The 15196-nt window shown below is 43.6% G+C and overlaps 1 protein-coding gene across 2 annotated transcripts in view; it reads right to left on the bottom strand.

Annotated features, from left to right (window-relative positions):
• LOC139154386 (sodium channel protein type 5 subunit alpha-like) overlaps nt 1-15196 on the bottom strand; it is a 408716-nt gene that overhangs the window by 90081 nt on the left and 303439 nt on the right. For both annotated transcript variants that reach the window (XM_070728917.1, XM_070728916.1), the window contains one exon: nt 11017-11140. In XM_070728917.1, coding sequence (XP_070585018.1) covers nt 11017-11140 — 124 coding nt within the window. The remainder of the gene's footprint in view (nt 1-11016; nt 11141-15196) is intronic.

The following is a 15196-nucleotide window of genomic DNA, read 5'->3' as shown; positions in this document are numbered from 1 at the left end:
TTGAGCAGGGGGTTGAACTAGAAGACCTCCAAGGTCCCTTCCGATTCGGTTATTCTGTATTCTGTGTGCTACAACCACACAGGTGTCATGCATATACAGTGGTACCTCTACTTATGAACTTAATTCATTCTGTGACCAGGTTCTTAAGTAGAAAAGTTTGTAAGAAGAATCAATTTTTCCCATAGGAATCAAATAATGCCAGGAGATTCCTAGAGAGGCCCCAGGGAGGCTTCTCCCTGCCTTTTCCGGCCCTTTTTCCTCCCACACGATTCCTAGAGAGACCCCACGGAGGCTTCTCCTCGCCTTTTCCGGTTACAGTTTTGCAGGCTCAGATTTGTAAGTAGAAAATGGTTCTTGAGAAGAATCAAAAAAATCTTGAACACCCGGTTGTTATTTAGAAAAGTTCGTAAGTAGAGGTGTTCTTAGGTAGAGGTACCACTATATTGTAAAAGAAAAATGGAAAAAAGGAGGGCTTCTCACATGTGATTACAATGACTTTTGTGACCTCCCCTATGGATACCCCTATATACTTATTAATATAGGCTAACCAGTTTGGTTACAAATTAGGGATTAGAAAATTAACTTTCAAAATCGAATTGAAACCATGACACATCAAGTGTCCCACCATCGTTTTTTGAAAATGGTCATCTAAGGCGGACCAGGGAAATTAAAACTATCTTCTATGACAGGATCCACTGATCCTATGTCAGTGATGGCAAACCTTTTTCCCCTCAGGTGCTGAAAGAGCATGCACGTGTACTATCGCGCATGCATGAGTACCCACACCCATAATTTAATGCCCGGGGAGAGCAAAAACAGCTTCCCCCACATCCCAGCGGCCCTCTGAAGGCCGGAAATGGCCTGTTTCCCAACTTCTGGTGGGGCCATAGGCTTGTGTTTTCCCCTCCCCAGGCTCCAAAGGCTTTCTTGGAGTTGGGGGAGGATAAAAACACCTTCTCCAGCCCCCTGGAGGCTCTCCGGAAGCCCAAAACACCCTCCCAGAGCCTCTGTGTCAGCGAAAAATCAGCTGGCCATCACACATATGTATGTTGGAGCTGAACTAGGCAACAGCTTGCATTTATTTATTTATTTATTTGATTTTTATGCCGCCCTTCTCCTTAGACTCAGGGTGGCTTATAACATGTTAGCAATAGAACTTTTTAACAGAGCCAGCCTATTGCCCCCACAATCTGGGTCCTCATTTTACCCACCTCGGAAGGATGGAAGGCTGAGTCAACCTTGAGCCGGAGGTGAGATTTGAACCGCTGACCTTCAGATCTACAGTCAGCTTCAATGGCCTGCAGTACAGCACTCTACCTGCTGCACCACCCCAGCTCTTGCATGCCAGCAGATATGGCTACACGGGCCACCTGTGGCACCCATGCCATAGGTTCCCCATCACAATCCTATATAATGATGCTTTGACTGAAATTCTTGAAACAATTGAGTAATCTAATAATAATAATAATAATAATAATAATAATAATAATGACAATCATAATAATAATGACAATCATAATCATAATAATCGTAACTGGAACATGTGCCAGAACTACCATCTACCAGTGGCAAAGAACTGGTGGGATCATAAGCCCGAAAAAGTGGTCGAAAATGAGCAAGCAAAACTACTGTGGGACTTCCGACTTCAGACTGACCAAATTCTGAAGCATAACACACCAGACATCCTGATTGTGGAGAAAAAGAAAGTATGGATCATCAACATCGCAATCCCATGAGACAGCAGAATTGAGGAGAAGCAGCTAGAGAAATTAGTGAAATAAGAAGATCTAAAAATCGAGCTGCAATGACTCTGGCATAAGCCCGTGAAAGTGGTCGCAGTGGTACTTGGTACGCTGGGCGCAGTGCCAAAGGATCTCAGCGGACATTTGAAAACCATCAGAATTGACAAACTCTCCATCTGTCAATTGCAAAAGGCCGCTTTACTGGGACAGGCAAACATAATTCGCCACTACATCACGCAGTCCTAGGTGCTTGGGAAGTGCCCGACTGGTGATGAAATACGAAATCCAGCATAGTGATCTCGTTTGCTGTGTTGTATTGACATAATAATAATAATAATAATAATAATAATAATAATAATAATAATAACAACAACAACAACAACAATAATTTGTAAGATTTGTATGCCGCCCCTCTCTGAGCAGAGTAAAAATGTAAAAGCTCAGTTGTCAAATTCTTGTTATGGTATCAACCAGCAGAGACTAACTTTTAGTCTCAGTTCTAGCCATAAGTTGAGGACTACCTGTATTTTGACGTTTTCCATTAAGCGCATTAATGTTTGGTTGCTGCATGGGAGCAACACAAAGAAAAACTCTCAGATCTCAGGGCCTCTCCCTGTCCTGTGGGGCTTCTGTTATCTCCGTCAATCATTTTTCACATCCTATGTCTGGCAGTTATCTCCCAGTAATCCCCTCGGAGCAGGCTTGTTCCCAAGTTAAATAATCCTTGGGGATGTGTATGCTTGCAGCTTTCTGACAGCTCATCACATCTTAGTCCCTATCTTGATTCTCTCGTTTCCAGCTTCTACTCATAGCTCCTCAGGGAACAATCAGCTGCAATGGAACTTCATGCCTTTTGAGTAATTGCGTATATTAGAGGGAGAATTAAGAGTATTTTTCTTGCGGCTCATCTTTGCCTTTTATTGGCAAGAAGTGGACTTCCCCCAAACCTGGAATGCTTTAGTCTTAAAAATAATAAATTGTCATATCATTTTATGCAATCAGCTAAAGGTTACAGAAAATGGCTGCAGATCACCAGGTTGGGAGGAGAGGAATTGATAGGGAAGCTTGGTTTTTATTGTCTACAGAACAAATCCATTTTTCTGCAAACCTGTTAGGAGAATTAGGCAAATTTTATTTATTTATTTATTTATTTATTTATTTATTTATTTATTTATTTATTTGTTTGTTTGTTTATGACTTGATAGGGAAGCATAGGTTTTATTGTCTACAGAACAAATCCATTTTTCTGCAAACCTGTTAGGAGAATTAGGCAAGTTTTATTTATTTATTTATTTGTTTGTTTGTTTATGAAAATAACTTGTTGCTTATATCCTAAGATTTTTATTAATATTGCTTCTTCATTGCTTATTTGACCCCTATGGCAATCATTAAGTGTCGTACCACATGATTCTTGACAAATGTATATTTTATTTTATGTACGCTGAGAGCATATGCACCAAGACAAATTCCTTATGTGTCCAATCACACTTGGCCAATAAAATTATATTATATTATATTCTTTATTTTTATTTGTTAAGTATGTATTGGTAGTATACATAGATATAAGGCTGTTTATATACATGAGATGGGTACTAATAAAAGACAAGCATTAGGACAGGGGATGGTAGGCACTCTGGTGCACTTATGCACTGCCCCTTACTGACCTCTTAGGAATCGGGTGAGGTCAACAGTGGATAGTCTAAGGGTAAAGTTTTGGAGGTTTGATGACGAAACTACAGTTGGGTAGTGAATTCCAGGCATTAACTACTCGGTTGCTGAAGTTGTATTTTCTACAGTCAAGTTTGGAGCGATTCACTTTTAGTTTGTATCTGTTGTGTGCTCTTGTATTGTTGAGGTTGAAGCTGAAGTACTTGTTGACAGGAAGGACATTGTAGCAGATGATTTTATGAGCTATGCTTAGGCTGTGTAGAAGGTGATATAGTTTTCAGCTTTCTAAGCCTAGGATTTCAAATCTGGTTGCGTAAGGTATTCTGTTTCGAGTGGAGGAGTGGAGGGCTCTTCTCGTAAAGTATCTCTGGACTCTTTCTAATGTATTTAAGTATGAAATGCGGTGTGGGTTCCAGACAGATGAGCTGTATTCTAGGATTGGTCTGGCGAAAGTTTTGTATGCTCTGATTAGTAGTGTGATATTACTGGAGAAGAAGCTATGTAGGATTAGGTTAACAATTCTTGAAGCCTTTTTGGCGATGTTGTTGCAGTGGGCTTTGGCCTTTGGGTCATTTGATACAAGTATTCCAAGGTCCTTTGCAGAGTGAGGGTTGTCTGCAAGGTCTTGTCTATTCAGCTTGTATTTGGTGTTCTGATTCTTTTTGCCAATGTGAAGGACAGAGCATTTGTTGGTTGAGATTTAGAGTAGCCAGATGTTTGACCATTTTGACACAGAATCAAGACCTTTTTGAAAGATTTTATTTATTTTATTATTACTTAGATTTGTGTGATAACAGTGTTATTGGTGGTGTTGAAGAGTTTTACATCATCGGCAAAGAGAACACAGTTGTTTGTAATATGATCGCAAAGTCATTTATATAAAGTATGAAGAGTGTTGGTCCCAGTAAGCTGCCTTGGGATACGCCGCTGTTAACAAGAACAGGATTAGATAGGGCGCTCCCTATTTTGACCAGTTATCTGTTTGATAGGAATGCAGTTATCCAGTCATGTAGGGGTTGGGAGATGCTGTAGGATTTCAGTTTTAGAAGTAGTTTATCATGAACCACTGAGTTCTTAAGCTTTACATAACTCTATGTAAATTGCATCTATTGGTTTGCCCTGATCGAGATGTGTAGTCTATATGTTTTTGCAGTGTATGAGTTGCAGGTTAAAGGATATTTTTTTCTGAAACCAAACTGTTTGTTAATATTCAAATAATAAAAATTAAAGAAGGAAAACACGGTGAAAAAAGGTTAAATTCACTGATAGCCTGCATTTAAAGTAAAAGACAAGATAATAAATAGTTTTCATTTAGAAAATGTAGACTTAGGCAACTGCTCATATTTTTTTTACCAAATTGGGGTGCCTCAACTAAGAAGCCCCTGCTGCCCAGAGTAGCCACCCATATAATCTATGAGAAAAGAGATTCTTGTATGAAGCCCTGCACTGAATTAGGTGAGAAGCAAGCAAGAGATTGATTCAAAGTATGGTAATTGTGGACTGGCCCCACTGGAGACAGTGGTTAAGGGATTGGGGAGGATCTAGAACAGAGGTCCCCAACTGCCGGTCCACGTACCGGGACCGGGCCGTTGGGGTTTTCCAGCCGGTCCGCGGCGCCGCTGCCCTCCCGGCAGAGGACATTACGCAGGACAGGGTGGGGCGTCGGGCAGGGCGGGGAGAATCAGGAGGCTCCTTTGGCGGCTGGGGGCTGCCTGGCTTTGTGATTTTGGCTGGGGGGGAGTTAGGAAGGTCCTACTTCTCCCCCCCCAGCCAAAAACTCAAAGCCTATCTGCTGGATACGGGCGATGAGCGGGACGAGCGGCGCCGAAGCCGGTGGCTGTGGCAGCTGCTGCAAGAGGCTTCCGCGCCGCTCTGTCCCACTCATCGTCCGTATCCAGCAGATAGGCTTTGAGTTTTTGGCTGGGGGGGGACTTAGGAAGGTCCTACTTCTCCCCCCCCCAGCCAAAAACTCAAAGCCTATCTGCTGGATACGGGCGATGAGTGGGACAGAGCGGCGCGGAAGCCTCTTGCAGCAGCTGCCACAGCCACCGGCTTCGGCGCCGCTCATCCCGCTCATTCCCCGTGTCTGGCAGAAGCTGCTGCCCGAGTGCTCTTGGCCGGCGGGATTCAAAGGGGAGAATCAGGAGGCTCCTTTGGCGGCTGGGGGCTGCCTGGCTTTGTGATTTTGGCTGGGGGGGGACTTAAGAAGGTCCTACTTCTCCCCCCCCAGCCAAAAACTCAAAGCCTATCTGCTGGATACGGGCGATGAGCGGGACGAGCGGTGCCAAAGCCGGTGGCTGTGGCAGCTGCTGCAAGAGGCTTCCGCGCCGCTCTGTCCCACTCATCGCCCGTATCCAGCAGATAGGCTTTGAATTTTTGGCTGGGGGGGGAGAAGTAGGACCTTCCTAACTCCCCCCCAGCCAAAATCACAAAGCCAGGCAGCCCCCAGCCGCCAAAGGAGCCTCCTGATTCTCCCCGCCCTGTGGAGAAGTGTGGAGGGCTGCGTCACTAAGCTCCACCCCTCCATAACCCCACCCCCATTTGACCAAAGCCCCCCCCCACCGGGCCGTGGAAAACTGGTCTAGCTTAAAGCCGGTCCCTGGTGCAAAAAAGGTTGGGGACCTCTGATCTAGAAGACCTGGGTGCAAGCTATCCCTTAGTTATGGAAGCTAAGGGAGTAATTTTAAGCCAGCTATTATCTCGTTCATCCTGTTATATCTCATAATTTTGCTACTGTGGAGGGGGTGGGGAATTGATGGACAGAATGCTATATATGCTACCTTCAGCTTTTGGGGAAAAGGATAGGAGTAGCCAGCCTGTCTGTCTGTCTGTCTGTCTATCATCTAACTCTGCTTATCTGGGTGTTGATTGCTGTGGGGAAGTGTTTTGATTGTTTTTGTTACCTTTTTATCTTTTTGATCTCCTTTAAATGCTATGTAGATGTTGTTTATCACTATTCATTTATTCATTCATTCATTCATTCATTCATTCATTCATTCATTCATTCGATTTCTATGCCGCCCTTCTCCTTAGACTCAGGGCGGCTTACAACATGTTAGCAATAGCACTTTTTAACAGAGCCAGCCTATTGCCCCCACAATCCCGGTCCTCATTTTACCCACCTCGGAAGGATGGAAGGCTGAGTCAACCTTGAGCCAGTGATGAGATTTGAACCACTGTCCTAAGGTCTACAGTCAGCTTCAGTGGCCTGCAGTACAACACTCTACCTGCTGCGCCACTCCAGCTCTATATGTTCCTGATGATGGCTTATTTGTTTGTGTGCCAAGCGCCAGGACTTCTCTGACACTTTGGGACTTGGTTTGGACTAGGATGCTCACAGTTTTCCAACTGAAGCTATGTTTAAATCTATCCAGGTATTGTGAAATTAAGAAGTTTCATCATGGCTTTTTCTGCCAGTTGGTGTTCATGTATAGCGCTCATACGTCCTGCTGGCCATGTAGTTAGGGAAATGTCTTCCGACAATGCTGGCTCAATAGTCTTGAAACTGAGATGAGCACTGCCCCCCCTCCACCCCCTGGAGTTGGTAAGAGCCAGAGGAATAAAATCCTCTAGGACTCGTTTACCTTTTATTTTTTTAAAGAGCACAAATGCTTATCTCAGTTTTGATGCTGGAACTCTTGAATTGAAGCAGAATTTCAATGAATTTGAAATGTTTGAATGGGTCGTTCTCATATTTATTCTACCTGCTTTAATCCATTAAATATTTAAGGAACATATTTTTCCCCCCCACCCACATTCCTGGGGTTTATTAGATTGCTTGGTACAGCAATTTTAAGAACTGTGAAGGGTAACTCATCCTGTTTTTAATCAGTAGGACTCAAAAATAGATACATTGACATAGTGCTTGCTAAATTGAAATTTTACACATGAAACTCTGACTTTGTTATTATTGACAGGAGAGAATATTAATATAAATACACATTCTAATCTAACAAGCATTCCTGTGGATGCAGAATTCTCATTCTGCAAATAAGGGAAAGGCTCACATAGAGGTAGTCCCTGACTTACAACTGCTCATTTAGTGACTCTTCAAAATTACAATACTGAAAAAAGTGACATGACTTGTTTTTCACACTTACGACCATTTCAGCATCTTTATAGTCACACGATTAAAATTTAGATGCTAGGTAACCGGTTCATATTTGTGATGGCTGCAATATCCTGGAACCTTGTGATCGCCTTTTGTGACAAGTAAAGGAAGCTAGATTCACTTCGTAAACATGCAATTAATTTAATAATTGCAGGGATTCACTTAAACAACTTTGACAAGCAAGGTCATAAAATGGGGCAAAACTCACTTAACAAATTTATTGCTTAACCATAGAAATTTTGAATATAATCATTGTCCTACGTTGAGAGCTAACTGTTTTACAATGGTATTTATAGATTCTATAAATACCATTGAAAATAGGTTGTCCTCAGCTTATGACAAAATGAAAAAATATTGGAGTACAGTATTATTTCTGTACTCCAGAAACCCAACCCTTTACTCCAAAGTAACCTCATTCAGTTTTGTTTATGCTATTCCATGGTACTCTAAGCCAGGTCACCAACCTTTCGGACCTCAGAGACCACTAAATTTGTAATTTTAAATCCCGTGGACCACTAATATGATCTGCCTAAGGACCAGCTGGGTGGGTGTGGCTAGGTGGTCATGTGACTGCATGGGCATGGCCAACTCAACGTCACTCATGTCGAGGGGCGCCTTGCCAGCTTCTACTCGCCCCTCCCCTCCCAGCCATTCATCCCCTCCCCAACAGGAAGCAATTGTTGGAGCTAAGCAGGCATCATGAGAAAGAGTTGTCAAAACTGCGGAATTCAAATTGGATCTGACCAAGAAGGAGGCGCAGCAGAAGCACCTCACTAAGGACTACGAGCATAGGCTTCCCAAACAGAGGGAAGACCTGTGGGAGTGCAAGGCAGGTACAGATGCCTGGAGGCTCAGTGGGATGGGATGGTCAACCAGAAAGGGGAGACTCTCTGCAGCAACACAAGTGTTCATTGCACATATCCGGACCAGGGGCTACAGTTTGAGGACCCCTGATTTAGTACGATATTAAAAAAGTAATTTTTCTGCTGACCACCTACATTTTCTCACGCATCACCAGTGGTCCACAGACTACCAGTTGACCGCTACTCTAAGCCAGGTTTTGATAAACTAAGATCTGAGGACAGAGTCATATTGTTTGGCCCTGGCAAACCCAGTCACAAATCAAGATTTACAAAACACAACAACTGAGTTCCAACCATTCGAAACATAGAAACATAGAAGACTGACGGCAGAAAAAGACCTCCTGATCCATCTGGTCTGCCCTTATACTATTTCCTGTATTTTATCTTAGGATGGATATATGTTTATCCCAGGCATGTTTCAATTCAGTTACTGTGGATTTACCAACCACATCTGCTGGAAGTTTGTTCCAAGCCTCTACTACTCTTTCAGTAAAATAATATTTTCTCACGTTGCTTCTGATCTTTCCCCCAACTAACCTCAGATTGTGCCCCCCTGTTCTTGTGTTTTCCTATTAAAAACACTTCCCTCCTGAACCTTATTTAACCCTTTCACATATTTAAATGTTTCGATCATGTCCCCACTTTGCCTTCTGTCCTCCAGACTATACAGATTGAGTTCATGAAGTCTTTCCTGATAGGTTTTATGCTTAAGACCTTCCACCATTTTTGTAGCCCGTCTTTGGATGGGCTACAAAGATGGAGCCATTGATGGGCTACATCAATGTAGCCATTGACAGAGCCAAACTGTGTGGCCCTGTATCATGAGTAAGTCCTGCCAGCGAAGATGTAGTGCAGAAATAAGGAAACCAACCCTTCATAAGTTGTCACAACCTCCATCCATTGATTGCTCCTAATGGAAGATAATGGGAGCTGAGTTCCCACACCATCTGGAATGTCAGGCTTACTCAGTGTAAAAGAGTTTAGAGCTGGCCATGGGAATAGGGGAGGAATTTAATGAGTCATTTAGGGAGAAAATTCAGAAAAGGTTACCAGAAACACAAGATAATGTCATTTTAATTTTGTTTAGTATAAGATGGGACACAGAGGAACTTGCACAGGCTTTTGAGATTCTGCTATTCTATTTTATTACAATTTAAAAAATAATCCTGGAATCCCTGCTTTTTAATCCAGGCCGGTGATAGCGAACCTTTTTTCCTTGGTGCTGAAAGAGTGTGCATGCGCGCTATTGCGCATGCGTGAGTGCCCATACCCATAATTCCATGCCTGGGGAGGGCTAAAGCAGTTTCCCCCACCCTCCGGTGCCCTATGGAGGCCAGAAATGGCCTCTTTCCCAATTTCTGATGGGCCCAGTAGGCTCATGTTTTGCCCTCCCCAGGCTCCAAAGGCTTCCCTGGAGCCAAGGAAGGGTAAAAACGCTCTCCCCCATCTCTGGAAGCCAAAAATGCCATCAGACTCATTTATGCCATCAGGCTTGTGATGATTCGATCTCAGCCCCCTGACCGATGAATGTTTGTATGGCTGTTGTTTGAATGGGTATGACTGATTTTTAACACAACTGGGGATTTTAGATTGTTTGTTTAGTTTTAATTTAACTGGATTTAGATACTGTATTTGTTGCTTTTATAGGTTGTAAGCATATAAAACAAACAAACAAACAAAGTATATTTGCTTCCTTATTTATAAGAATAACAAAGGTGGAATAAAATAATAATCATGCTCTCTCTCATTCAGGCATGTGAGGGTTATTCCTCTCTCGGAAATGCAGATGGTATCACTATGACCTAGAGCAGTGATGCCGGACCTGTTTTGGTTCGTGTGCCAAAAGGGTGTGTGTGAGTGTGCTACCACGCACGCACGTGCCCACAACTATTCCCACCCTCCATGCTTGCACACGCCTCTGCGCTGCCTCTGTGCATGTGCACAATCCCCTCCGTCCCCGCGCATGTGCACAGGCCTCACTGAAGCCTGAGATGGTAAAAAAAACAGGCAAACGGGAAGTTTGGAAAAATGGACTTACGGTTTGCCTGTTGTGCTGTTTTTCGCACTCTGAATCCTTCAGGGAAGCTTCCTCTGAAGCCCCAGAGTATGAAAACAGCACAACGGGCAAGCCGGAAGTCCATTTTCCGAACTTCAGTTTGGGTGGGTTTTTTTGCACTCCGGGGCTTCAGAGGAAGCTTCCCTGAAGCCTCCGGAGGGCAAAACAGCCTTCCCCAAGGCCGAAAATCAGCTGGCGAGCACACGCATGCACGCTGGAGCCGACATAGAGCAACGTCTCGATATGGCTCCACGTGCCACCTGTGGCACCCATGCCATAGGTTCGCCATCCTGGATCTAGAGTCCTCTTCTCCTGAGTTGCTCAATAAAAATAAGCCAGGTTTGGGCTGTTGTTGTTGTTTTTTCTGGGTATCAGAGGATTCGGTTAGAGTTCTATTATACCCACGCAAAGAGAAAGTCGCTATGCCAGAGGACAACGTTTAGGCTATTCTTTAACCTGCAAACCCTGCAGCCGCTTCCTTTCAAAGGTTGCAATTCCCCAGCTGCGTGGCCCTAATCCACACTGCCTTTGCGCTCCTGAATTGTTCCAGCCAAGAGAAGAACAAGTCATCCTTACTTTCTGGGAAGCAATCTTCAGGATCCAGCAGTTCTTCTGCCAGTTCGGGCATCTGTTCCAGGAGCTCTGAGGGAATTGCTAAATCCACTGTGCTTCCTTCTGACAGGCTGATTTCATCAAATTTCTAGGGAAGAAAGAAGAGCAGAGACTTCGTCATCCAGTCTTAGGGAAGTACATGACTCTGACACCTCTGAGAAGGGTGAAAACATAGAACACAGAACAACAGAGTTAGAAGATGCCCCGGAGGCCTTCTCGTCCAACACCCTGCTGGAGCAAGAGATTTAGCCACAACTTCTGGTGGCAAGATGTTCCGTTGGTTGATTGGAAAGAAATTGACATGCCTGCCATGTGGGGAAAGGTGCACATGCAAACAGGTGAGCAAAAAGCAAAATTATAGAGAAAAGTAAGTCTACAGAAGCATTTTAAAACTACAGTGCTCAATTGTTTCTGGCGCGTTAGTTGACAACCATGGGGAGCCACTGGTAGAGGTCAGTGGTCAGTTTGAAATGAAGCGTCTCCCTAGAGAAGACAAGATGACCGTGTGCTGCTAAAGTTATTTCAGAGGGACACAGTTGGCAACAAAGGGAATACAAGGTAAAATATGACAGGGAGAATAATCCCACGTACCTTTATTATTACTTAATCATTTCATTTGTATCCCTCCCCATCATTTTTTTTTCAAATAACTTAAGGCAGTGAATATATGCCACACAACTTCTTCCTCTTATTTTCCTCTCTAACAGCAATCTTGTAAGGTGAGCTAAGATGAGAAAGTGTGACTATCTGGCTTTTAGTCCTAAGGCAGGACTAGAACTTACCATCTCCTGGTGATTGGTCCAAAATTAACCAGCTGGCTTTCCTGCCTGGCACTTAAACTCACTGTCTCCTATTTCTAAACTGGTGCTTTAACTACTAGACTATTGGTCTAATTCAGGGGTAGGCAAAGTTGGCTCTTTTATGACTTGTAGACTTCAACTCCCAGAATTCCTGAGCCAATTATGCTAGCTCAGGAATTCTGGAAGTTGAAGTCCACATGTCATAGACGAGCCAACTTTGCCTACACCTGGTCTAATTAATTATTATTCCAATGAAATTCATCACCCTGTCATTTAAAATTGACACACACACACACACACACACACACACACACACACACACACATAAATATGTTTTAATTTTATTAATTTTCAAATTCAGCAAAAAAAACATGTGACATATTTTTTTGCTGAATTTGAAAATTAAGGGGAGACTAGGATAGATCTATTTTGGCCTTATTTTGGCCTCATCAGCTAGCCATACCCACTGGTGTGTGTGTGTCTATGTATATGTATATGTATATATAACTTTTGGGTTTTTTTGCTGAATTATATACAAACAGGAAGGAGTGGTTTCAAAAGCTAGGATATTAGGGTTTGGGTGTAGTTTTTTTAACAGCAAGGCGCTCTACCACCCCAGAGCCATATATATAAAACAACACCCAAACCCGAAGATCCTAACTTTTGAAACCACTCCTTCCTGTTTGGAAAAGAAAGACATATTATCCGAATTCACAAAATAACTAGGCTACAGTAGAATTGGATGGCTGTGTGATTTAGCAAGTTGCAGGAAAGCAGACTTAGCCTTAATGTGCTTTGTAAATCAGATTGTCACATTATATCATAATAATGTAAGTGATATGTCTGGGCTCAGAGTGTTATGTGAACCCAGCAACTGTTTTCTTATGCAGGTTTAGGTTTCAGTGTTGTTGTCACCCCTGCCCCCCAGGACAGTGTTGCGACTATATGATTGAATCTAAACCCTTTTTGGGGAGGGGGTGTACTGTGGCACAAATATATGGGTGCAACCCCCATTTTTACTGTTTTGACACGCCCCATTCTCAGATATTACTAGTTGTGCCTATTGCTTCATTCTTCTACTTCGGCTGCGACAAATATACACAATTAGCTTGGAGTAAGCCCACTGAAAGCCACTGAAATTAAATTCTGAATATAAGATTACTCAGTTATGAATTTCATGTTCAGGAATGTGATATTTGGGGGAAATTACAACAGGTGGTCCTCAACTTACATCCGAACCCAGCATTTCTTTTGCTAAGTTAAATGTTTGTTAAGTGAGTTTGGTCCCATTTTACGACCTTGCTTGCCACTGTTGTTATGTGAATTATTTCAATTAAGTTAGTAACATAGTTGTTAAATGAATTTGGCTTCTCCACTGCTGGGCAAAAGGTCGCACAAGGTAGAAAAATAGAAACATAGAGATTGAAGGCAGAAAAAGATCTCATAGTCTGCCCTTATATTATTTCCTGTATTTTATCTTAGGATGGATCTATCTTTATCCCAGGCATGTTTCAATCCATTTACTGTGGATTTACCAACCATGTCTGCTGGAAGTTTGTTCCAAGCATCTACTACTCTTTCAGTAAAATAATATTTTCTCACGTGGCTTCTGATCTTCTCCCCAACTAACCTCCCTTGCTCTTGGGTTCACTTTCCTATTAAAAACACTTTCCTTCTGAACCTTATTTAATAATTAATAATAATAATAATAATTTATTAGATTTGTATGCCGCCCCTCTCTGAAGACTCGGGGCAGCTCACAACAATAAATAACCACCCCTTAAAAAAATTTAAAGACTCGGGACAGCTCACAACAATAAACAATAACCCTTTAACATATTTAAATGTTTCAATCATGTTCCCCCCCTTTCCCTTCTGTCCTCCAGACTATACAGATTGAGTTTATATGACACCAGGAAAGTGCGACAGTCATAAGTACATGCCAGTTCCAAGTGTGAATTTTGATAATATGACCACGGGATGCTACCGTGTTTCCCCGAAAGTAAGACAGTGTCTTACTTTCTTTTTACCCCCAAAAGCCCCACTACGTCTTACTTTCGGGGTATGTCTTACATTGGAAAAAAATTGAAAGGGTCGCATTCCCGAAGGCATCTCCCCAGAGTCCAGAAGGGCAGCCGCGGGACAGGAGCCTCGTGAGCCCTTTTCCAAGTTCAACCTCAGGGCTCCAAGTGGCGTGCACGCGTGGAGCCGCAGACGCGTGTCGGGGAAGCGTGTGTCTGGAGGGGAGGAACCGCTCTGCGCAGTTGGGCAGCCCAACCTGCCTGCCGGAAAGGAGGCGGGCGAAGGAGGGCGCAGCTCCGACCGCTCGCCTCGGAGCCGGTCGGACTCGCTGGCCGCTTGCAGCCGAGCCTTGGCAGGACTCGGTTGCTGGGACGAGCGCCTTCGCTGCAAGCCGCCGCCCGCTCAGCTTGCTTCGGACCAGCGCCGTCCTTCGCTTTGCCAAGCCGGGGAAGAGGTGGTGGCGCCACGGCGAGGCGAAGGCGAGGGGCGCGCGGGGAGCTTGGAAGCGACATCATCGGGCTCCCCCCCCGGCAATACCCCCGTGTTTCCCCGAAAGTAAGACATATGTCTTACTTTCGGGGTACGGCTTATATTAGCCGACCCCCCTGAAACCCCCGATACGTCTTACAATCGGGGGTGTCTTACTATCGGGGAAACAGGGTATAATAGTCGTGAGTGTGAAAAATGGCCGTGAGTCACTATTTTCAATGCCACTGTAACTTTGAATGATCGCTAAATGAATAATTGTAAGTTGAGGATTACCTGTATTTAGCTCCATGTGCTGATGTAAGCATTTAGGAGTTGCTAGTAGTAGTCTCCTAACACTCTCAAAAAAGAGCAAATTCCTGCATTAATAAACCTTTACTTTCAGAAAAGGAGATTGGAAGTCATTTCTTAAAAGTATCAGGATTTCTGATCCGCAAAAGCAGGTACGCTAACTGGGACAAGAACAAAATTCAAAGGTCTCAAACATCTCTGGGGGATTCCTGACGTTGTTTCTAGGAAAAGCAAAAAGCAGAGATTCCCAACAGAAAGAAGGAACAGTTTGAATTAAATCAGGTAAACAGAGAATAAGTGGCGTCTGCAGCAAGAATTACCAGGCAGCGACAAAAGGAAAGATGATAATATTTGCGGAGCTCAGCAGCACAGCCACAGGGGGGATAGATGAGAAACCCAAAACAAAGAAACACAATTAAAAACAACGCACAGTAAGAGATGGGAGCTCTTTCAAAGTCAAAGAATGTGTCTGCTTCATTCTGGGGAAGGGGATGTGTAAAGGGGACGAAACATTTTTGTGGGATCGAAACTGAAAGCTGTGCCAT

Source organism: Erythrolamprus reginae, chromosome Z, assembly GCF_031021105.1.
Source record: "Erythrolamprus reginae isolate rEryReg1 chromosome Z, rEryReg1.hap1, whole genome shotgun sequence".
Lineage (NCBI taxonomy): Eukaryota > Metazoa > Chordata > Lepidosauria > Squamata > Dipsadidae > Erythrolamprus > Erythrolamprus reginae.
The sequence above is the reverse complement of the archived record's forward strand: the minus strand, read 5'-3'. Positions and strand labels throughout refer to the sequence as shown.